This window comes from Salvelinus alpinus, chromosome 3, assembly GCF_045679555.1.
Source record: "Salvelinus alpinus chromosome 3, SLU_Salpinus.1, whole genome shotgun sequence".
Classification (NCBI taxonomy): Eukaryota; Metazoa; Chordata; class Actinopteri; order Salmoniformes; family Salmonidae; genus Salvelinus; species Salvelinus alpinus.
In genome coordinates this window covers 94,429,116-94,453,610 of record NC_092088.1, presented here as the reverse complement: position 1 = coordinate 94,453,610, position 24,495 = coordinate 94,429,116, and the positions used below count along the sequence as shown (strand labels likewise).

At 41.9% G+C, this 24,495-nt stretch overlaps 1 protein-coding gene across 6 annotated transcripts in view; it reads right to left on the bottom strand.

Moving 5' to 3' along the window:
- The window catches only part of meis1b (Meis homeobox 1 b), a 187,659-nt gene extending 166,663 nt beyond the window's left edge, over positions 1–20,996 (bottom strand). For 2 of the 6 annotated variants that reach the window (XM_071394554.1, XM_071394551.1), the window contains exons 1-6: positions 20,302–20,996; positions 18,505–18,725; positions 17,323–17,464; positions 16,945–16,995; positions 16,339–16,389; positions 15,169–15,315 (exon numbers count right to left, since the gene is read on the bottom strand). In XM_071394554.1, the coding sequence (XP_071250655.1) occupies positions 15,169–15,315; positions 16,339–16,389; positions 16,945–16,995; positions 17,323–17,464; positions 18,505–18,725; positions 20,302–20,313 (624 nt within the window). In that variant the 5' untranslated portion in view covers positions 20,314–20,996. The remainder of the gene's footprint in view (positions 1–15,168; positions 15,316–16,338; positions 16,390–16,944; positions 16,996–17,322; positions 17,465–18,504; positions 18,726–20,301) is intronic. The other 4 variants (XM_071394550.1, XM_071394548.1, XM_071394552.1 and 1 more) reach the window with 3 other exon arrangements.
- Between the last annotated feature and the right edge of the window lie 3,499 nt (positions 20,997–24,495).

Below are 24,495 nucleotides of genomic sequence, written 5' to 3'. Positions count from 1 at the left end.
ATAACTAAATGACTCTCTGACCTACTGAATAACTAAATAACTCTCTGACACACTGAATAACTCTCTGACACACTGAATAACTAAATAACTCTCTGACACACTGAATAACTAAATAACTCTCTGACCCACTGAATAACTAAATAACTCTCTGACCCACTGAATAACTAAATAACTCTCTGACCTACTGAATAACTAAATAACTCTCTGACCTACTGAATAACTAAATGACTCTCTGACCTACTGAATAACTAAATAACTCTCTGACCTACTGAATAACTAAATGACTCTCTGACCTACTGAATAACTAAATAACTCTCTGACACACTGAATAACTCTCTGACACACTGAATAACTAAATAACTCTCTGACACACTGAATAACTAAATAACTCTCTGACCCACTGAATAACTAAATAACTCTCTGACCCACTGAATAACTAAATAACTCTCTGACCCACTGAATAACTAAATAACTCTCTGACCTACTGAATAACTTAATAACTCTCTGACCTACTGAATAACTAAATAACTCTCTGACCCACTGAATAACTAAATAACTCTCTGACCCACTGAATAACTAAATAACTCTCTGACCCACTGAATAACTAAATAACTCTCTGACCCACTGAATAACTAAATAATTCTCTGACCTACTGAATAACTTAATAACTCTCTGACCCACTGAATAACTAAATAACTCTCTGACACACTGAATAACTAAATAACTCTCTGACCCACTGAATAACTAAATAACTCTCTGACCCACAGAATAACTAAATGACTCTCTGACCCACTGAATAACTAAATAACTCTCTGACCCACTAAATAACTAAATAACTCTCTGACACACAGAATAACTAAATGGCTCTCTGACCTACTGAATAACTCTCTGACCTACTGAATAACTAAATAACTCTCTGACCCACTGAATAACTTAATAACTCTCTGACCTACTTAATAACTAAATAACTCTCTGACCCACTGAATATCTAAATAACTCTCTGACCCACTGAATAACTAAATAACTCTCTGACCTACTGAATAACTAAATGACTCTCTGACACACTGAATAACTAAATAACTCTGACACACTGAATAACTAAATAACTCTCTGACCTACTGAATAACTTAATAACTCTCTGACACACAAATATCTAAATAACTCTCTGACCCACTGAATAACTAAATAACTCTCTGACCTACTGAATAACTTAATAACTCTCTGACAGACAAATATCTAAATAACTCTCTGACCCACTGAATAACTAAATAACTCTCTGACACACTGAATAACTAAATAACTCTCTGACCCACTGAATAACTAAATAACTCTCTGACACACAAATATCTAAACAACTCTCTGACCCACTGAATAACTAAATAACTCTCTGACCCACTGAATAACTAAATAACTCTCTGACACACAAATATCTAAACAACTCTCTGACCCACTGAATAACTAAATAACTCTCTGACCCACTGAATAACTAAATAACTCTCTGACACACAAATATCTAAACAACTCTCTGACCCACTGAATAACTAAATAACTCTCTGACACACAAATATCTAAACAACTCTCTGACCTACTGAATAACTAAATAACTCTCTGACCCACTGAATAACTAAATAACTCTCTGACCTATTGAATAACTAATTAACTCTCTGACCTACTGAATAACTAAATAACTCTCTGACCTACTGAATAACTAAATAACTCTCTGACCCACTGAATAACTAAATAACTCTCTGACCCACTGAATAACTAAATAACTCTCTGACCCACAGAATAACTAAATGACTCTCTGACCTACTGAATAAATAAATAACTCTCTGACCCACTGAATAACTAAATCACTCTCTGACCCACTAAATAACTAAATAACTCGCTGACACACTGAATAACTAAATGACTCTCTGACCTACTGAATAACTCTCTGACCTACTGAATAACTAAATAACTCTCTGACCCACTGAATAACTAAATAACTCTCTGACCTACTGAATAACTAAATAACTCTCTGACACACAAATATCTAAACAACTCTCTGACCCACTGAATAACTAAATGACTCTCTGACCTACTAAATAACTCTCTGACCTACTGAATAACTAAATAACTCTCTGACCCACTGAATAACTAAATAACTCTCTGACCCACTGAATAACTAAATAACTCTCTGACCTACTGAATAACTAAATAACTCTCTGACCTACTGAATAACTAAATAACTCTCTGACCCACTGAATAACTAAATAACTCTCTGACCTACTGAATAACTAAATAACTCTCTGACACACAAATATCTAAACAACTCTCTGACCCACTGAATAACTAAATAACTCTCTGACCCACTGAATAACAAAAAAACTCTCTGACCTATTGAATAACTAATTAACTCTCTGACCTACTGAATAACTAAATAACTCTCTGACCTACTGAATAACTAAATAACTCTCTGACACACTGAATAACTCTCTGACACACTGAATAACTAAATAACTCTCTGACACACTGAATAACTAAATAACTCTCTGACCCACTGAATAACTAAATAACTCTCTGACCCACTGAATAACTCTCTGATCTACTGAATAACTAAATAACTCTCTGACCTACTGAATAACTAAATAACTCTCGGACCTACTGAATAACTAAATAACTCTCTGACCTACTGAATAACTAAATAACTCTCTGACCCACTGAATAACTAAATAACTCTCTGACACACTGAATAACTAAATAACTCTCTGACACACTGAATAACTCTCTGACACACTGAATAACTAAATAACTCTCTGACCTACTGAATAACTAAATAACTCTCTGACCCACTGAATAACTAAATGACTCTCTGACCCACTGAATAACTAAATAACTCTCTGACCTACTGAATAACTAAATAACTCTCTGACCCACTGGTTAACTAAATAACTCTCTGACCTACTGAATAACTAAATAACTCTCTGACCTACTGAATAACTCTCTGACCTACTGAATAACTAAATAACTCTCTGACCTACTGAATAACTAAATAACTCTCTGACACACTGAATAACTAAATAACTCTCTGACACACTCTGGTTAAAAGTAGTGTACTACATAGGGCTCTGGTTAAAAGTAGTGTACTACATAGGGCTCTGGTTAAAAGTAGTGTACTACATAGGGCTCTGGTTAAAAGTAGTGTACTACATAGGGCTCTGGTTAAAAGTAGTGTACTACATAGGGCTCTGGTTAAAAGTAGTGTACTACATAGGGCTCTGGTTAAAAGTAGTGTACTACATAGGGCTCTGGTTAAAAGTAGTGTACTACATAGGGCTCTGGTTAAAAGTAGTGTACTACATAGGGCTCTGATTAAAAGTAGTGTACTACATAGGGCTCTGGTTAAAAGTAGTGTACTACATAGGGCTCTGGTTAAAAGTAGTGTACTACATAGGGCTCTGGTTAAAAGTAGTGTACTACATAGGGCTCTGGTTAAAAGTAGTGCACTACATAGGGCTCTGGTTAAAAGTAGTCTACTACATAGGGCTCTGGTTAAAAGTAGTGTACTACATAGGGCTCTGGTATAAAGTAGTGTACTACATAGGGCTCTGGTTAAAAGTAGTGTACTACATAGGGCTCTGGTTAAAAGTAGTGTACTACATAGGGCTCTGGTTAAAAGTAGTGTACTACATAGGGCTCTGGTTAAAAGTAGTGTACTACATAGGGCTCTGGTTAAAAGTAGTGTACTACATAGGGCTCTGGTTAAAAGTAGTGTACTACATAGGGCTCTGGTTAAAAGTAGTGTACTACATAGGGCTCTGGTTAAAAGTAGTGTACTACATAGGGCTCTGGTTAAAAGTAGTGCACTACATAGGGCTCTGGTTAAAAGTAGTGCACTACACAGGGCTCTGGTTAAAAGTAGTGTACTACACAGGGCTCTGGTTAAAAGTAGTGTACTACATAGGGCTCTGGTTAAAAGTAGTGTACTACATAGGGCTCTGGTATAAAGTAGTGTACTACATAGGGCGCTGGTATAAAGTAGTGCACTACATAGGGCTCTGGTATAAAGTAGTGTACTACATAGGGCTCTGGTTAAAAGTAGTGTACTACATAGGGCTCTGGTATAAAGTAGTGCACTACATAGGGCGCTGGTATAAAGTAGTGCACTACATAGGGCGCTGGTATAAAGTAGTGCACTACATAGGGCTCTGGTTAAAAGTAGTGTACTACATAGGGCTCTGGTATAAAGTAGTGTACTACATAGGGCTCTGGTATAAAGTAGTGCACTACATAGGGCGCTGGTATAAAGTAGTGCACTACATAGGGCGCTGGTATAAAGTAGTGCACTCGGAAGGCATACCATGCTGCTTTTTTTCCAAAAAGGAAAATGTTTGCATCTAAAGGAATGCCATGTGTCACCAGAGAAGGACAGCTAGTTGAGGCTCCCAGCATTCCAAAGCAACACCCTGAATGATGCAATCTCTGATCCACCTGAACTGAGTTTTGATGGGTAGAGTGATAGAGAGAGCGAGAGAAAGAGAGAGCGAGAGAAAGAGAGAGAGGGAGAGAGAGGTTAAAGAGTGCCCATTGTAAATGGTTGTTTGTTTTGCTTTCTCCCATGGGGAGATAAAGGACAGTATGATAACCTGTCAAGTAAACTGACTTACCAACCGACTCCTCTCCTATCTCCCCCTCTCCTCTCCTCTCCTCTTCTCCCTCTCCCCTCTCATTCCCTCTCCCCCGCTCCTCTCCTATCTTCCCCTCTCCTCTCCTCTTCTCTTCTCCCTCTCCCCTCTCCTTCAATCTCCCCCGCTCCTCTCCTCCTCTCCTATATTCCCCTCTCCTCTCCTTCCCTCTCCTCCTCTCCTCTCGTCCCCTCTCCTCCGCTCCTCTCCTCCTCTCCTTCTCCCGCTCCCCTCTCCTTCCCTTCCCCCGTCCTCTCCTCTCCTCTCCTTCTCTTTGTGTGTGCATGCGTGTGTGGAAGGAATCTAACTGGTTTTGGTCTCTTGAGCAAGCAAAGTATAATCTTTGTGCAATAGCCTAAAGGTATATACTGCTGCCTTTTCAAACTGGTGAGCTAACCATATAAGCCAATCAAGGATAGGCCTAATTACATGTTTGACTTAATTACCAGCTTTTACATTAGCCGTCTATTTGCTTCGATGCAGGCGGCTTCAGAAAATGGATCAAGGATCGTAAATGGATCTTTGGCATCGGCAACAGAGTGTTTTTGTTTACCTAGTCATAAGACTGAACCGAAAAATAACACCAGCTCAGGGGCTCCTCCAGTCCCAAAACAAAGACGCTGTTTCTTTGTGTAATCCCGTAGCATTACAAGCGAAGAAGTGAAGAAGCCACAGAATAGTTTAACAGGTAATAATAATATGTTTGGTGTCGTCCTTTAGCCTAACTGAGTTCATTAGTAAACACAACGGAAAACATCTTAGAAAGATTTTGCAACAGAAAATTCTAAAATGAGTGTTTCTTATTGGACCAAGTCGTGATAATCCCTCCGTGTGTCTTCCGTGTGGTGCCTAATGAACTGGACCCTGCTATCCAGTGAGATGCTCTTATTGATTCCCTTGGAGACCTGAGTTAGTCACAGACCTATTGTGAGAGACCCAATGGGGGGGAGGGGGGGGGGGGGGTTGAGGAGGAAAGGAACTTTCCATTAACTGAGTACACATGTGTTAAACCAGGTTATTGTTGGTTTAGCTCAACAAACCACTAGGCTCCAGAGAGAGGGACAGCAGCCAGAGAAGAAGAAAAAAAGAACTTCAAGGAAGTAACTGAAGACTTACAAGATAACAGAAACCGCTAGATATGGTTGCTATTTACTACACTATAATTACTTAAGACAGCAACGATTACAACACTAAAACAATCTATCTTATAGAGAGTCTTTAACAGCCAATGCCAGTAAAATTGTGTATTTTTACTACCCTCTTTTAAAGGTCCTTTCTATATTCATTGAGATATTGTTTGAAGTGGGACCTATTCCTCTGTCTCTGACTCCTTCATGGAATCACACCCTACTTGATATTCCAGCACTATAAAGAGGACAAGAAACACACACAGGTCACGTGATCAACTCTTTGTATCACTTGTTGAATCGTCCACAGCAGCACCACATTCACTTCTAATGGAAAGGACTAGGCAGGGGGGGGGATAGGGGGGCAGGAGAGGGTCAAAGCCCCTCTTTTCAACTACAAAGCCCTGCTATTACTGACAATCAGTGGAATAATCCAAAGTTTGTTTTGAAGAACAGTGGAGATTGTCGCTTACAGAGGGAGATAGACAGAGAAGGGCGGGCAGAGAGAGAGAGGGAGAGAGACAGAGAAGGGGGGGACAGAGAGAGAGAGAGGGAGAGAGAGAGAGAGAGAGAGAGACAGAGAAGTGGGGGGGACAGAGAGAGAGAGAGAGAGACAGAGAAGTGGGGGGGACAGAGAGAGAGAGAGAGAGAGAGAGAGAGAGAGAGAGAGAGAGAGAGAGAGAGAGAGAGAGAAGGGGGGAACAGAGAGAGAGAGAGGGAGAGAGAGAGAGAGAGAGAGAGACAGAGAAGTGGGGGGGACAGAGAGAGAGAGAGAGAGACAGAGAAGTGGGGGGGACAGAGAGAGAGAGAGAGAGAGAGAGAGAGAGAGAGAGAGAGAGAGAGAGAGAGAGAGAGAGAGAAGGGGGGAACAGAGAGAGAGAGAGAGAGAGAGAGAGAGAGAGAACCAAATTGAGACTCTGCATGCAGAATTCTGCAAAAATATCCTCCGTGTACAACGTAGAACACCAAATAATGCATGCAGAGCAGAATTAGGCCGATACCCACTAATTATCAAAATCCAGAAAAGAGCCGTTAAATTCTACAACCACCTAAAAGGAAGCGATTCCCAAACCTTCCATAACAAAGCCATCACCTACAGAGAGATGAACCTGGAGAAGAGTCCCCTAAGCAAGCTGGTCCTAGGGCTCTGTTCACAAACACAAACACACCCCACAGAGCCCCAGGACAACAGCACAATTAGAACCAACCAAATCATGAGAAAACAAAAAGATAATTACTTGACACATTGGAAAGAATTAACAAAAAAACAGAGCAAACTAGAATGCTATTTGGCCCTAAACAGAGAGTACACAGTGGCAGAATACCTGACCACTGTGACTGACCCAAACTTAAGGAAAGCTTTGACTATGTACAGACTCAGTGAGCATAGCCTTGCTATTGAGAAAGGCCGCCGTAGGCAGACATGGCTCTCAAGAGAAGACAGGCTATGTGCACACTGCCCACAAAATGAGGTGGAAACTGAGCTGCACTTCCTAACCTCCTGCCCAATGTATGACCATATTAGAGAGACATATTTCCCTCAGATTACACAGATCCACAAAGAATTTGAAAACAAATCCAATTTTGATAAACTCCCATATCTACTGGGAGAAATTCCACAGTGTGCCATCACAGCAGCAAGATTTGTGACCTGTTGCCACAAGAAAAGGGCAACCAGTGAAGAACAAACACCATTGTAAATACAACCCATATTTATGCTTATTTATTTTAACTTGTGTGCTTTAACCATTTGTACATTGTTACAACACTGTATATATATAATATAACATTTGTAATGTCTTTATTGTTTTGAAACTTCTGTATGTGTAATGTTTACTGTTAATTTGTATTGTTTATTTCACTTTTGTATAATATCTACCTCACTTGCTTTGGCAATGTTAACACATGTTTCCCATGCCAATAAAGCCCCTTGAATTGAATTGAATTGAATTGAGAGACAGAGAAGGGGGGGACAGAGAGAGAGAGAGAGAAGGGGGGGACAGAGAGAGAGAGAGAGAGAGAGAGAGAGAGAGAGAGAGAGAGAGAGAGAGAGAGAGAGAGAGAGAGAGAGAGAGAGAGAGAGAGAGAGAGAGAGAGAGAGAGAGAGAGAGACAGAGACAGAGACGGGGGGATAGAGAGAGAGAGAGAGAGAGAGAGAGAGAGAGAGAGAGAGAGAGAGAGAGAGAGAGAGAGAGAGAGAGAGAGAGAGAGAGAGAGAGAGAGAGTGTGGGCCTTGTGTGTTTTGATCCATACTGAACGGACAGCAGCAGATATAGATTAGCTATAGTGAGCAACATGGTGATTACAGAACTACTAGCGCCCCCTCAGAGCGGTGTGTGTGTGTGTGTGTGTGTGTGTGTGTGTGTGTGTGTGTGTGTGTGTGTGTGTGTGTGTGTGTGTGTGTGTGTGTGTGTGTGTGTGTGTGTGTGACCCAGTTGTCACTGGTCAGGCTTTCCATTGAGTCACAGCATGCCCAAGGGGTCACATGGGGTCAACCAGATAACCACGGGAGTAACCTAAACTAACACTGCTAGGTCTCACTCACACACACACACACACACACACACACACACACACACACAGACACACACACAAACACACACACACAAAAGACACACACAAACACAGCTGGGTGGAAGACACCTGGAAACAAGGCCATGTGGTGTAGAAGCCAGAGAAGATACTATGATAGCCTAATGATGGCTGTGTATTACTGTGGCCGGGAGCTCTCTAGCCAAACACTGACGACTGTCCATGGAGAGAAGCCTCAAACACGATATACATGCTTTTCACAGGCGACAGTCTTTAATACTCATTACTGCTTCCTGTATAAACAGGTCATTTCAATGAATCCCACTTCAGGATGGAGGGCACAATGAATCCCACTTCAGGATGCAGGGCACAATGAATCCCACTTCAGGATGGAGGGCAGAATGAATCACACTTCAGGATGGAGGGCACAATGAACCCCACTTCAGGATGCAGGGCACAATGAATCCCACTTCAGGATGGAGGGCAGAATGAATCACACTTCAGGATGGAGGGCAGAATGAATCACACTTCAGGATGGAGGGCACAATGAATCCCACTTCAGGATGCAGGGCACAATGAATCCCACTTCAGGATGGAGGGCAGAATGAATCACACTTCAGGATGGAGGGCACAATGAATCACACTTCAGGATGCAGGGCACAATGAATCCCACTTCAGGATGGAGGGCAGAATGAATCACACTTCAGGATGGAGGGCACAATGAACCCCACTTCAGGATGCAGGGCACAATGAATCCCACTTCAGGATGGAGGGCACAATGAACCCCACTTCAGGATGCAGGGCACAATTAATCCCACTTCAGGATGGAGGGCACAATGAATCCCACTTCAGGATGGAGGGCACAATGAACCCCACTTCAGGATGGAGGGCACAATGAATCCCACTTCAGGATGGAGGGCACAATGAATCCCACTTCAGGATGGAGGGCACAATGAATCCCACTTCAGGATGGAGGGCACAATGAACCCCACTTCAGGATGCAGGGCACAATGAATCCCACTTCAGGATGGAGGGCACAATGAATCCCACTTCAGGATGGAGGGCACAATGAACCCCACTTCAGGATGCAGGGCACAATGAATCCCACTTCAGGATGGAGGGCACAATGAATCCCACTTCAGGATGGAGGGCACAATGAACCCCACTTCAGGATGGAGGGCACAATGAACCCCACTTCAGGATGGAGGGCACAATGAATCACACTTCAGGATGGAGGGCACAATGAACCCCACTTCAGGATGGAGGGCACAATGAACCCCACTTCAGGATGGAGGGCACAATGAACCCCACTTCAGGATGGAGGGCACAATGAACCCCACTTCAGGATGGAGGGCACAATGAACCCCACTTCAGGATGGAGGGCACAATGAATCCCACTTCAGGATGGAGGGCACAATGAATCCCACTTCAGGATGGAGGGCACAATGAACCCCACTTCAGGATGCAGGGCACAATGAATCCCACTTCAGGATGGAGGGCACAATGAATCCCACTTCAGGATGGAGGGCACAATGAACCCCACTTCAGGATGCAGGGCACAATGAATCCCACTTCAGGATGGAGGGCACAATGAATCCCACTTCAGGATGGAGGGCACAATGAACCCCACTTCAGGATGGAGGGCACAATGAATCACACTTCAGGATGGAGGGCACAATGTACCCCACTTCAGGATGGAGGGCACAATGAACCCCACTTCAGGATGGAGGGCACAATGAATCCCACTTCAGGATGGAGGGCACAATGAATCCCACTTCAGGATGGAGGGCACAATGAATCCCACTTCAGGATGGAGGGCACAATGAACCACACTTCAGGATGGAGGGCACAATGAACCCCACTTCAGGATGGAGGGCACAATGAACCCCACTTCAGGATGCAGGGCACAATGAACCCCACTTCAGGATGGAGGGCACAATGAACCCCACTTCAGGATGCAGGGCACAATGAATCCCACTTCAGGATGGAGGGCACAATGAATCCCTGTATTCCCTACATAGTGCACTACTTTTGACCAGGACCCATCCCTACATAGTGCACTACTTTTGACCAGGGCCCATCCCGACATAGTGCACTACTTTTGACCAGGGCCCATCCCTACATAGTGCACTACTTTTGAACAGAGCCCTTTGGACCCTGGACAAAAGTAGTGCACTAAATAGGGAATAGGGTGCAGCAGTTTTGCAGTCTCTGAGCTAGTCACAAAGTTCATTAGCAAATTGTTGCGCACCCTCCTCGTGCTTCTCTGCAATTAAAGACAACTGTGCAAACGGAACGCTAGCTGCTACTGCGACGCGGTGGCTGGAACTACCTCCCATCTCTTTGCTCACTCGGAGGAGTGGAGAGCCATGTGTGGGCAAGGCAAATAGTATGCAATCGGCAAGGCAACAAGCACCATGTCAACCCAACACAGAGAAAAGATTAAGCCATGGGTGGGGGTATGTATACATGGGCCACGTCTGCATGTATGACAGAAGGACTTTAAAACAACAGAATATGGAGCAGTCTTCCTATACTAGTTTTATGTGTTTTAGTTGTCGTGTGGAATCTTAGTTGTCGTGTGGAATCTTAGTTGTCGTGTGGAATCTTAGTTGTCGTGTGGAATCTTAGTTGTCGTTTGGAATCTTAGTTGTCGTGTGGAATCTTAGTTGTCGTTTGGAATCTTAGTTGTCGTGTGGAATCTTAGTTGTCGTGTGGAATCTTAGTTGTCGTGTGGAATCTTAGTTGTCGTGTGGGATCTTAGTTGTCGTGTGGAATCTTAGTTGTCGTGTGGAATCTTAGTTGTCGTGTGGAATCTTAGTTGTCGTGTGGAATCTTAGTTGTCGTGTGGGATCTTAGTTGTCTTGTGGAATCTTAGTTGTCGTGTGGAATCTTAGTTGTCGTGTGGAATCTTAGTTGTCGTGTGGAATCTTAGTTGTCGTGTGGAATCTTAGTTGTCGTGTGGAATCTTAGTTGTCGTGTGGAATCTTAGTTGTCGTGTGGAATCTTAGTTGTCGTGTGGAATCTTAGTTGTCGTGTGGAATCTTAGTTGTCGTGTGGAATCTTAGTTGTCGTGTGGAATCTTAGTTGTCGTGTGGAATCTTAGTTGTCGTGTGGAATCTTAGTTGTCCTGTGGGATCTTAGTTGTCGTGTGGAATCTTAGTTGTCGTGTGGAATCTTAGTTGTCGCGTGGAATCTTAGTTGTCGCGTGGAATCTTAGTTGTCGCGTGGAATCTTAGTTGTCGCGTGGAATCTTAGTTGTCGCGTGGAATCTTAGTTGTCGCGTGGAATCTTAGTTGTCGCGTGGAATCTTAGTTGTCGCGTGGAATCTTAGTTGTCGCGTGGAATCTTAGTTGTCGCGTGGAATCTTAGTTGTCGCGTGGAATCTTAGTTGTCGCGTGGAATCTTAGTTGTCGCGTGGAATCTTAGTTGTCGCGTGGAATCTTAGTTGTCGCGTGGAATCTTAGTTGTCGTGTGGAATCTTAGTTGTCGCGTGGAATCTTAGTTGTCGCGTGGAATCTTAGTTGTCGCGTGGAATCTTAGTTGTCGCGTGGAATCTTAGTTGTCGCGTGGAATCTTAGTTGTCGCGTGGAATCTTAGTTGTCGCGTGGAATCTTAGTTGTCGTGTGGAATCTTAGTTGTCGTGTGGAATCTTAGTTGTCGTGTGGAATCTACGTTTATGAAGCCTAGGAACATGAAAGCACATGATTTCCTAGCATCACCTATTCCCATGGAGGAGACTAGACAATGTGATAAGAAGTGTATCACCTGTTCCCATGGAGGAGACTAGACAATATGATAAGAAGTGTATCACTTTTTAGTTGTTTTGAAATGTGTTATGTTCACATGAACACCACGTAACAGAAAAGCGAAGACTAAAGGAAACTATTCATGTAAATGTATGACTACCCTTCAAGTGGGTCAAATTGAGCAGGGAGGGGCGGGGTCAGAATGAGCAGGGAGGGGGCGGGGTCAAATGTAGTAAATAAAGGGGTTAAATATGTTAAATAAATGTGGTAAAACTAGTTTTCTAGGAAGGAGGAAAAGGGTTTTAAGGGGAGCATTGAGCCAGGCTGGGCTCTCTCACACACGCACGCACGCACACGCAAACTGGCTGTGTCACATTCACAAGCCTTCACAGCCAGACTCTCTTCCTCTCTCTACGACTGTTTCACATCTCCTGAAATGCTCTTCTCCGATCCTTTTTTTGACAAGAGGCGCCCTGAGTCCTTCCTGCATGCGCTACTTTCCTGCGCAAAGCAGGAGACAAGCAAAATAACAAGGGGAGGGAAAAAAGATGGAGGAGTCGGAACGGAACATTATTGGTTCAATGCTTGGGTGCACAAGCTGCTAGTAACTCGGCGCAGACCCTGGAGTTTAATAAATTCAACGTACAATTTTTTTGCCCTTTTCTGCTACAGTCCCCTCGCTGGAATAAATTGGTTTGTGCATAAATGAGCTTCCGTTCCTTCTTGTTAACAAATTCTCTATATTTTTTCCAGTCCAATTCAACGTTATGCCCCAGGGCATATATTAACAATACATATGGACAGAGATAATTCTCACACCGCGCTAATCCGTTAAGGATGTCACAGCCGCCTAACAAACGCAAAAGCATAAAACGTCCTACAAGAAATACAAAATACTAAAATACATAGCCTATATTCAGCTCAGCTGGAAAGTATCGCGATAAAACAAGTGCAGTTTCATTTAATTGAAAATGGTCTTATCTTTGAGCCAAAGACCCCTCAGCGTTCTCTGGATAAGTTAATTTGTGGGGTATGGATCATTAAGCAGATATGCCTCAAATGTAGGCTGTAGTGGATTGCTGCACTACTTTGTATTGTATCATAATCTTGCTCTGAAATATCACATGAACAGGAATTTAATTGATACGGACATATTCCAGATCTGTCAAAACAGTTTTACATAGAGGCCTATTAATGCGCTTCACAGCGGAGACACTGTCAACCTATATGCCTATATGATATTAGCCTCAATATTTAGGCTATAAGTAAGGCCATCATTAGATTAAAATAGGGCATGTCTTCATCTTAAAGTCAATTAAAGAACCATATCACTGCCCGCGAGCACAACGCGATGTGCTTCATATACCTACAAACCCTAGGGTGTTCACGAAGCCTATATCTCTATACCTCTTTATCTTCCACAGTTTCACTCATATCTCAGACTATCTAGGCGCAAAGTCTTTGACAACGTCCCCAAAGAATACGCGTTCAAAGAAACACTTAAGTGAACAATTGGCATCATGTTATTTAATTCTGCTTTTGAATTAAATGAAGTGTTATCTGGCGGGGCGATCTGCCTCATTAGCATAATCATTAATATGGGGCTGGTGACGGAGAAAGAGAGAGCGAGCGAGAGAGAGGAAGCTTGAGGCAGGCAGGGGGTCGCTCCCATTTTGGTCCCAGCTCCTCCATGAATGACGATGCCTAGGCTATACTGCCTGCTAACTACGCCTTTCACCACAGAACATGGAGGCTGCTCGCTACCACTCTCTCCGGAGCACTACAACAGACCGCCAGCTCTAGCCGGCCACTCAACCATATGGAGGTCCACGGATTTAAATTATTTAGCCTAATCGCTTCATTACTTTTTATATCTGCCTAGCCCGCTAATCTCTTTAATTTGGCCACTTGTTTTTCCCCCCCTTCATCGGTATCCATAGCCTATCTCTCTGAGGGCCTTCATTCATTCTTCTCTAAAACCCCTAACAGAGATAACTTTCGAAAATATAGGCCTATTTTGTTAAGTGAAATAAGAAAAGCTGTGTCTCTATTCAGGCTACAAAATGAAGCGTGCTATTAATGGCCTAAAATCCACCGCATAAAAGATAGGGCTATAGATTTGCATAATTCTAATCATTATTACTGTTATCATTATTTAACGGCAATACGGACCATTAGGGTCATGCCTGCGCGCGCACTACAATGTCCCTCGAGAGCGAGCAGCCAGTGGAGCACATAATGAAGGGTGTGCTGATATCGCTACTGCTGCCCGCGACTCACAAAAGGAAACATTCCCCTAATCTAGCCTACTGCTTTGCCCTAATCTAGCCTACTGCCTTGCCCTAATCTAGCCTACTGCCTTGCCCTAATCTAGCCTACTGCTTTGCCCTAATCTAGCCTACTGCCTTGTAGCTTTCAAACTCAAACCGTAATTTCAGCAAGTGCCATGGAATCTCTCTCGGTCTTCGCGCTTTAAAGCACAAAGTGGTCACGAATAGGGCTATAGCCGAAGCAATGTGCGCTCATGTCTGAGGAAAAATACTGACAAGACACCTAATGAACCGTAAACTACAACGGGAAATCCAAGGCAACTAAACCCACAGTCTCAGTCCCTCCGGTGAGATATCAAACAACGTGTTTGGCCTCTCCACAGTAGCTGCGTGGTAATATAAATGTACTGATGACGTTTCGATTTGATTAAAAAATAGAAGACAGAGGTGGTAGAGAGGAGGAAAATAAGAAAAGGGAAAGATGGCTAAATTAAAATGGACAAGAAGCAGGTCAAGTTTATGGCGATGCTTTCTCGGGCTAATCTCCCCCGGGTCGGTTCCCGGATCAAACCTTAATGGGCCAATGATGGATATATTATACAGAGAAATGTTCATTCCGATGGAATCTAAAACGGTCTTAATCATATGCAAATAACAGCGCCTCGCGGAGAAGTGACCCAGAAGACACCACACTGAATATTCCCAGTAGAGAGAGAAAGAGAGAGAGAGAGAGAGAGAGAGAGAGAGAGAGAGAGAGAGAGAGAGAGAGAGAGAGAGAGAGAGAGAGAGAGAGAGACAGAGAGAGAGAGAGATGTGACATTACCTGATCAAGAGGCCCGGATGATCTTGTTATTTCCTCATTGTCCGATTTTGATCCGCCCTCTCTGTCGTCGATCACCAAGTCGATGGGCATCTTTCCTTTCAGACAGCTGATGTACCTGTGACAGAAATTGTCACATAGTTCGTGTACCTACAGAAAAACATAACAGAGAATAGGTAAAGACAACAAACAAAAAAAGGACATGAGGTACTGTATATCTGACACATGAAATATATCTGACACGTGCATGCAACTACAAAGCTACAAGCCACTTGGAGAACCTGGTCCAAATGGGTTGAGGCGTACAGGTGGTGTTGCAGTGCGCTCCCACGTGACCAGCCGAATCCAGAAATATGAAGTAACTTTTATTACAGAGCAAAATTGAGACTTCAACGAAAATTGACAATGACAAGAAGACTGGCGGGCTACAACCTAGTCAACACCCGTGTTAAATGTATCCGTGCCCCAGGTTGTGTCCATTAGGGAGGTGGCGGGGTGACCCGACTGATTGACATTTAAGGTAAACTGCTTAATTTCCTCCAGTTATTCCATTATCACTACCGACCCAACCCGGTGCATGTCGCCTGGTCATGCCGAGGATGGTGCATGCTGTATGGGCTAAATGCATCACTACACATCGCTACACAATGCTGCTACAGCCTGCAACGACCCTTCTGTTACATAATGTTTTGAATTTTATTAAAATAGCCCAACACTCGGCCTACTGAAAGTTAATTAACAATCATGTCAACTGATCAAATGTGTGGACAGTGGGCTACCATTGGTAAAACATATATCAATATACCATATAAAAAATTACCTCACTAATGTCACGCCAATCTATGCTACAGCGGGCTACTTTTCTCGGCCTTTAGCATTCTCCAATACCTAAAGCGCGTATAACATACTTTAAGTTATATAATTAATTCACATTGTATGTAATTTACACCAAAATAAACTATAAGCTCTCAGAGAGATTTGGGCGCAGAGATATCTGCTCCATGCAGTTGTAGCAGCTTGCGTTGTGATTAGGCTACAACGCGGAAGAGAAATAGGCCCCATGATTGATTTCGACACTAATTATAGCCGACTAGAAAAATACATTTATGCAAATGTCGCCCATAGCTATGAAGTGTTACAAGGCCAGGCAGCGACACGGAACTGGGATATTACCTTTTCCAACTCCAGAAGATGAAACCGTAAAACTTGAATGGCTTGAATCATCTGAAAAATTTAAATAACAATAAAAAAAAAGATTAGCTTGTAAAATGTCCTAATATGAAATAGGCATATGTTTCTGGATAGGATAGAAGAAACTACAATGGAGAAAATTATTCATGTTAAATTGGATTTTGAATTTAGATTTTATGTCGAGCTGATATTCAACATTATAAGCGTACGGCATTACAACATTGGCTAATCAATCAGTCACAATAGAAGCTATCCCAGACATAAGCATTAGATAGCCTACAGTGAAAACTATTAACATAATAACTTTCCATCGAGGGAAATGTAGTCCAAATCTATTTGACAGCTTTCTAATGCGGCCCTCAAAAGATGGTTATCTGCCGTGACAACCGAGGGAGGGATATCATGAAATCAAACAATCCGGTTAGAACAACAACCTCCAGTCGTTGGATAAACTTTTTGAACTAACAGCGTCTGGCGCTCAGAAACCGTGACATAATATGAAGGCAAGCCCTGATATGTTGGATACATCCACGTTTACTCATAGTCCTTAGCCCACTTCGAGTATAATCAAATCAATGTTTGTCTTACCAGGTTATCCAGTTCTGGATTCGATGAAAATAACGGCTTTTCTGCCCGAATCTAAAACCACAAAATCATGAACACTTCAACGCTTGTGGGCAACATCCGTGAGAAAATAATAATGTATTTAATATTAAAATAATTTCCCCAATATTGAACAATGTGTTAAACATGAACTACAATTAATGGCATAACAAATACTATAGTCTACTTCTAAACAATACACGCTTCAAAACATTTCCAATGTTAAACTTTACAATAACATTTAATTACACTAACAAAATACCAAACTTAAAAACATGGGCTTATGTTCAGCCACACACATCTATAATCGTATGCATAATGTAGCCTGTGTTAATAACGCGTAACGGCTTTTTCTTCACCGACCTGTTTTGCAAACACAGCTATGTCTTCATTGAAAGATTCCGATGAACAAACGTCTCCTCCCGCGACTCCAGGCTCTCTGGGCGTGCAAGTCGCCAATTCACATTTCTCAAAAATCAGTGCAAGCAGGGGGAACAGGGGGTGCCTGCGTGGAATCAAACACAACAGCAAATGTCACCGCAGAGAACAAGGCCGGGGTCAAAACACTGGTTCTATAAGCTAGTCTCAACATCTAGGCATAGCATCTGGGAATTGGTAATATGTGTATGCTGTTTTATGTATGGCGTTTATAGCCTATTGGTGCAGAAAAACATTCAAACGATGTAGTTTTTACTGACAGATAATTGTGTCAAATGATTTGAATAAAAAAAATATATTTTTTGTGCAGCACTGTATTTTCTCCTAGGCCTATAGGCTAGATCTGCCTTTGTCTTTGAAAATATCAAAAGTTTAACATGTGCAATTTGTTCCATTTTATTCTCATTTGTAAATCGCGGATATGACCGTTCTGTATATGTTAGGCTCAATGTCTAGAATTTAAGAAAATATGGCGCTCTCAAGTAAGCCTACCATTGAACTGAGTTAAATAGTTAAATTATTTGTGACATGTTCAGTCACCGTACATACATCATGCTTTGGAATTTTAATTAACTCATCTAAATTAATGTAGGGTGTGCATAATTTTGGGTGTCTGTTTTATTACATAAAACTCCTCGAAATTGGCCATATAACATGACCATTGCACACCATTTAGTTATATTAATGTGTAGTAATCAATTACAGGTCCTTGTAAAACTACAATAAACTAATTCGAATTTTAATTTCCAAAACATATAGCCTAAAATGTGCTGCTGCACATAGTAGCTATTGGTCTAAGGGTCACGGGTGCATAATATTCTGTGTAAGCAAATATCATAGTCTATATTTTGAGTACATAAAGCATACAACTTTGTGCCAAGTTATAGAAGTCAACACAACTTTCGACAATAAATTATTCGCACAAAAAAGGTTCCAAAACAACAATAATTCCCAGGTAACAATCCCACGTCTATTTTACTTTTCCCAACCGCTCTTCACGGCCGAATAGTCTACACACGTTCAACCCCAACAAGAAAATCAACCAAAACATATGAAATCCCACACAAAGTTGCTCATATAGAACCTCCGTAAACTACAGTCACCTACCCATATATCTGGTCTTTATCTCTCTTCAGGGCGTCGTTGACGGACGAGCCCATGCTGGGCGGCATGGCGTTGCTGTGGGCTGTGTGCGGGTACTGGTGTGAGTGTAGCTGGGGACCGTGGTTGAGGTGGACGGCCTGCATGGAGCGGGCACCGTGCGGGTCGCCGTACATGGTGGTGGGAATACCCACCCCGTCCATCCCGTAGTGGGGCAAGTCTTCGTACTGTATACACAATAACAACACAGTTTCCTACTGAATGGCCAGTTATAGGACTGTGATCGTTTTACGCACTTTGCAGACAATAAAATAATGGGTAAATAGTAATCTAACAATGAATGAATAAATACGAAGTTAAATCTATCGAGGTTGGCCTTAGTGACCTTGTTTATACTCAAGCATATAATAACCCCTAAAGTTCAACTGTAGCTAAGTGTATTTTAAATATTTACACCACCATATAAGAAATAGTAACAAAATAGGGATAATCTCGTTAAAACATTATTCAAATCTGATCTTTAATTTCAAAGCTAGGCTACTAAATAGCAAAAACTGAAATATATATATGAGCGGGGTAAAACGGATGACAAGCATGCATGTTTCGTCTTTGTGTATGTTGAATGATTTGATAGCAGGCTTTCACGACATGCAGTCTCTTTAATTGCAGTGTTTGCTCATTTTAGAGCATCATTAGAATTGTGTAACATTGGTTACTCTGTTATTACACGCCTAATACACCATCATTAATATATTTAACAAACGCAGTTAAATTGATGTTTCTGTTTGTCATAATGATGATGACTGAAGATGTCTAGTATAGAAATATATTTTTATGAACATTTAAACCAAAGTAATTTGTAGTTATAAGTTGTCTACATATTTCCCATCCCCATACGCCCATACTACATGTGTGCTGCCTTTTCACATAGACATACAACATGTTGACTAAAAGTTAAAACAACATTTATGTTGGGGCCTGTTTCTTTAACGAATTAATGAGTGATTTTAATGATGTATTGTGGACTCTGAACGTGGCACGGTATTATAAAGACTACCATTTAGAGCCTGACACGTGGAGAGGTGCAAAAAGGACCCGCGTGCGTCTCTCCAACAAGCAAAAGGTCTTTGAGTGATAAGTGTGATCTCTATTTTACAATTGTTTACTTTTCATTTAAAAAAATTCTGCCATCTAGTCGAGTGTTCCGGGGGTTTTAGGCTACGTATCAAATCATATGTCATCACATCATGACAAAATGTGCTTTATTAGCATATGCAAAAATGTTTTTTTACCCAAATTACTCAATTAAACGTCATTAGGCCTAGTTTGTAATAAACTACAATTGAGGATGCAACTCTAGATGATACTGAATTATAATCTCAAAAACACTCAGAGATTCAAACCTCAAAGCATTTACATGAATTTGATTAATTACAAAAAATGACTAAAGTCATTTAAATTCGACTTTGGAAGTGTAAAGGTTCTGTTTGTTTTGTCCCATTGCTCCTTGTTTCTCTTCCAGTAACTGGCCTGTCAAGACTAATCTGGAAACAGCAGATAGGATGACACTTCTAATGTCCCTAGTCGGGGCGTTCGCGAAGCAGCATATATGTGCGTCCGTGCGCAATATTGTGCCAAAGATGCAAAACTGCAGAACATGGTATTCGGTCCAGCGGGGTCTTGAAGAAGAAAGTAAAGTTTCGCCGCGAGCGTCTGTCATTGGCCACGTTACCGTGTTCACGGCTTTGCGTTTTCACACAGTAGAGTTACAGTGAAACTTTTCGGGATAGTCTTGCTACGTACCCGCTGCGCCATATCCCTCCTCTAGTCCCTCTCTTCTTCTCTCCTTTCGCTTCGGATATATCCCCTAAGAGGCCAGGGTGAAGAACAAATAAAAACGCAAATTCCAAATGCGAGATCTTTCAAGAATCCGTATTTCTTGCAAGAGAAAGGCAACGATGAATTCAAGCCAGCCCTCTTCAGCTCAAGTTCAGTCCAAAGCAACCGTGAATAGGGCCTGAGCTATCCCCAGGGCAGTGGCATAGGGAGAGAAACCCCAGTCTTATTTTACAAAAAAACTGTATGAAAATACCCCTCAAAACAAAACTAGCGAAGTCTCATGGCTTTTTGCCACCACGCCTGTCAATCAAACGCCGAGGCTTGTCAAAGTAGCCCGGAATGAATGATGATCCGCGCGGCGCTTCCACGGGTTAGCACACCTAATGTGAATAGTCAAATGCACACAAAAAAATTCAGCTCACTCGTTTTTCTTTTGATCACTCTCGGCTCCTGGGTTGATTTTTTAAAACGCAAAAGCCCTGTAAAGAAGATCAGGAGGAGGTGGGGTGATAATTCAGGCTTAGTCTTTCTTAAAGGAGCAGCCCTCGATCGATGCTGTGCTCAGCCGCCAACTCCTCGTTGGTTTGTGTACAATGGGTGCGAATAGTTGGGAAACGCGACTGAGGATTGGATATGGACCAGACTGCCGAAACCCGGAAGTAGTGGTGGCCATAACAGGTCGCGTTATACACAATGCGAATGGGCTACATCAAGTCGCGCGGAGAGGAGGGGGGTGTCGTGGGAGGACCTTCGAAAGCTCGAGTTGAGCAGTCAGTGTGTATTCCGAGCCCCTGTCTGTTTGTGTTCTAGGCTATAGGGAGAATATCCCTGGTGGTGTTGCTCTGGCCAAAACCATGCATAGCTTTAGTCTCGGCGTGGGAGACATCACCCTGACTCTCGGTAGTGTAGTCGACTTTACTGTCGTGTTTGTTTGACTCGTATTTTTTTTCTTCTTCTATTTACAAATGTGGATTTTCCCAATTAATCCCAAGATTAAGATTATCGTCTCAGGACTTTGATGCCATTCCAGATTTGAATAATCTGTAAACTAGTAGGCTACTAGTAGAAGAGAACCCAATGGGAACACACTGGTTGGATCAATGTTGTTTCCACCTCATTTCAATAAAATTATGTTGCACCAACGTGGAATAGACGTTGAATTGACGTCTGTGCCCAGTAGGAAATGCCTTTCAGTATGCTATTCTAATTATATTTATATCCGTGACAAATCCATGTTTTTGAACGGTGGTTAAATCTGAAATATACCCATGGTAATGTCCTTCTACGGTGCTCTTGGTAGCAACACCCCCAGCCTTTCCTCTCTGACTATTTCAGCAGTTTGCACCTTGAACACGTCTCTGCTCTTAATCAGTCCTATTAATGTCAGCCCCAGTCTACTCATCTCTGTTATTGTGGATCTATGTCTTGATCTATTTGGACTATAACTGACTCCCGAAAAACATGTCATTTCGATACAGCTACGACTTTTCGTAGCAGGTTAGGAGAATTTATGCAGTAGGTTAGGAAGATTAACATAGCAGTTTAGGAGACTTAGGTAAAGGTTAGGAAAATGGTTAGTGTAAGGGTTAACGAAAATGCTCTCCTAACCTGCTATGCAAAGTCACTTGTATCGAAGTGGCATGTTTTTAGGGAGTCCCATAAATTGCTTCTGCAAAACAGAAGATTCATGATTTCATATCACACTTTGACATTAGACTTTACATTGTCTTACAGTAGCCTATTTGATTTGGGAGAAATTGTTGAATTGCTTGATTAGATATATATATCGTTAGGTTTGATGAAGTTAGTGTGCCCAAAACTGTATAGGCCATTGACAACATTTTTGTATTTTTTGGTAAAAAAATAATATTTTTTACTAACAATCGGTTAACTAAAGCATTTGGATGGTGCTGTATAATTGGTCTTTAAAACTGAAGCTGAAAAACTCACTAGATTAGAGTCTCTCTATCATGTCAGCTCCATGTTGCTGTCAGAGTGCTACAGAGTTTTACAGTTCTCCGATGTGCCCTCCGTCACCCATTCCCCCTCGCCAGCGCCGAATGGGCCGTTCCGAGTCGCTGCGTGCTCACGGAGTCCGCCAGGGCTGTCCAATGGAAGCACGGCACAGTGATGCGAGCCCCCTGATTGGATCTCGAGATGATCAATTATTTGGTGATTGATCGATTTCAGGCCACATGGGTGGCGAGGTGCAAAACAAAACATTGCTCGCAAATTAAAAACACGTCTTTTGTAATAAGTCTATATATACATTTCACAAAATGTTTGAATATTTCACAAACCCTAGCTCGTTCTCATTTGTCTTTTAGGCTTCTCGCTCTTCGCTCCCTCTCTCTCTCTCAACAACACAATAACACACACATGTTCTATTTTCCATCTCTTTCCTTGTCCTTACTTTCTAAAACTTTTTCTAGATAGCCTATATATACAATATCTATGAATTTTAAACCTATATAAAAGCTCATTATACATTTTATCGGATTGATTTTACCCCAGATTAAAAACTTTAACTTTGTTAAATATTCTCTATAATCGGATTACCGTGTTATTTCGTCAATAAATTACATGTTATTCCTCACAATGACCCCTTTGTCACCGTGTGCACATAGGACTATGTAGCTAACTGCTGAGTGTAAAAGGGCAGCCCAATGTATAATATTTATTTACAAATCGATTTGTGGAAAAGGGACCATAGATCTATTATATTATATACTATACAACGCTGATATCAATGAACATCGGTGACAAAGTATACATTAAAATGTATGAATTTCTTTATAATTTTCAATACAATATATGCTCGTATTGCTTGAACTAGGTGGATGTATACATGTTAGCCCACATTACCGATAAGAAGCGATTCAAACGAGTTACGATACTTGTTTCAACACAAATGCCAGGAGAGAGTGGGCTGCAGGCTGTGTGATTATGTTCAGCCTGGGCAGCTATATGTGCATATACATGTTACATGCTCTCTCTCTCTCTCTCTCTCTATTTATATATATATATATATGTATTACCTGTACGTATAGACTACTTATTTCACACAAATGCCAGGAGAGAATGGCCTTTCATACGGCTCCGCTATATCTTCTGATTATGCTAAGCCGTCCCGTCGCTGTTCATAACGTGTTACTCCAAACGCCCTGATGACAAGGTGTTTGAAGTTAGCCTGTAGATTCATCTGTCATCGATCATAATGCCCCGCTGCCAGCCGCACTGTCATATCAGATAATACAGCGTTCACACATTCCGACGCGACTCCCGTGATACCGCCACCACCAGTCCCGAGCGGTGGGATCCACATTTGCAGGCACGAAATTACTATTAAAGCCCCGTGCACCGACCGAACGATGAGTGAGGCATGTACGGGGCTTGGGGCAGACACTGTAACGGGCTCGGTGGGACTGGGAAAGCTATATGAAGGCGGTGAGGACACACGGATTGAATTCCCGGGGAATCGTGGGTTACGCACAAGGATGGATGCAAAACATGTACGATAAATTATCTACGCATATTGATTAGACCTCGTTATATTCATTTTACTTTCAGTAATTCATGGGTGAGTAGTTATCTCTCCTAAACGATGTTTTTCTACATGAACTAGCCCAATGCAGCCTATATGGTGGAAACGTGAGTGAAAATATCCTCAACTATTATTAGGCACAAAAAAATGATTTATTTACGTTAAGAAATATTAGATTTATTGAGATATACATTTCGTTTTACAATGCATGACTGGATACTACATGGTATTTAGCCCTCGTATTTTAACAATTGTCTGTCTATCTCCATCCAACTAAATTGGTCGTCTTCTTAAATAGCTGGAGCCTGGTCTAAATTGACATGGAAAGGTGAATTACATCAACGTCTAGGCTCCTAACTGCTGTCACAGAACCAGAGTGGCATTATAAAGTGATTAAGTTGCTTTAATTACCGTCTATAAAAGGACGTTACAGACCACAACAGGGGCGAGCAGCAATACTTTCACTCTTGCTCTTTAGGTTTCTCATTGGCTCAGCTCATTCTAAAGAGAACACATATCATCATTTCATCTTTAATCTGCTTCCGGAGGACGGATAACGTCACGAGTCATGTAATGAAATCAAAAGGTATTACTTTTCTGACAGTCAAATCTGA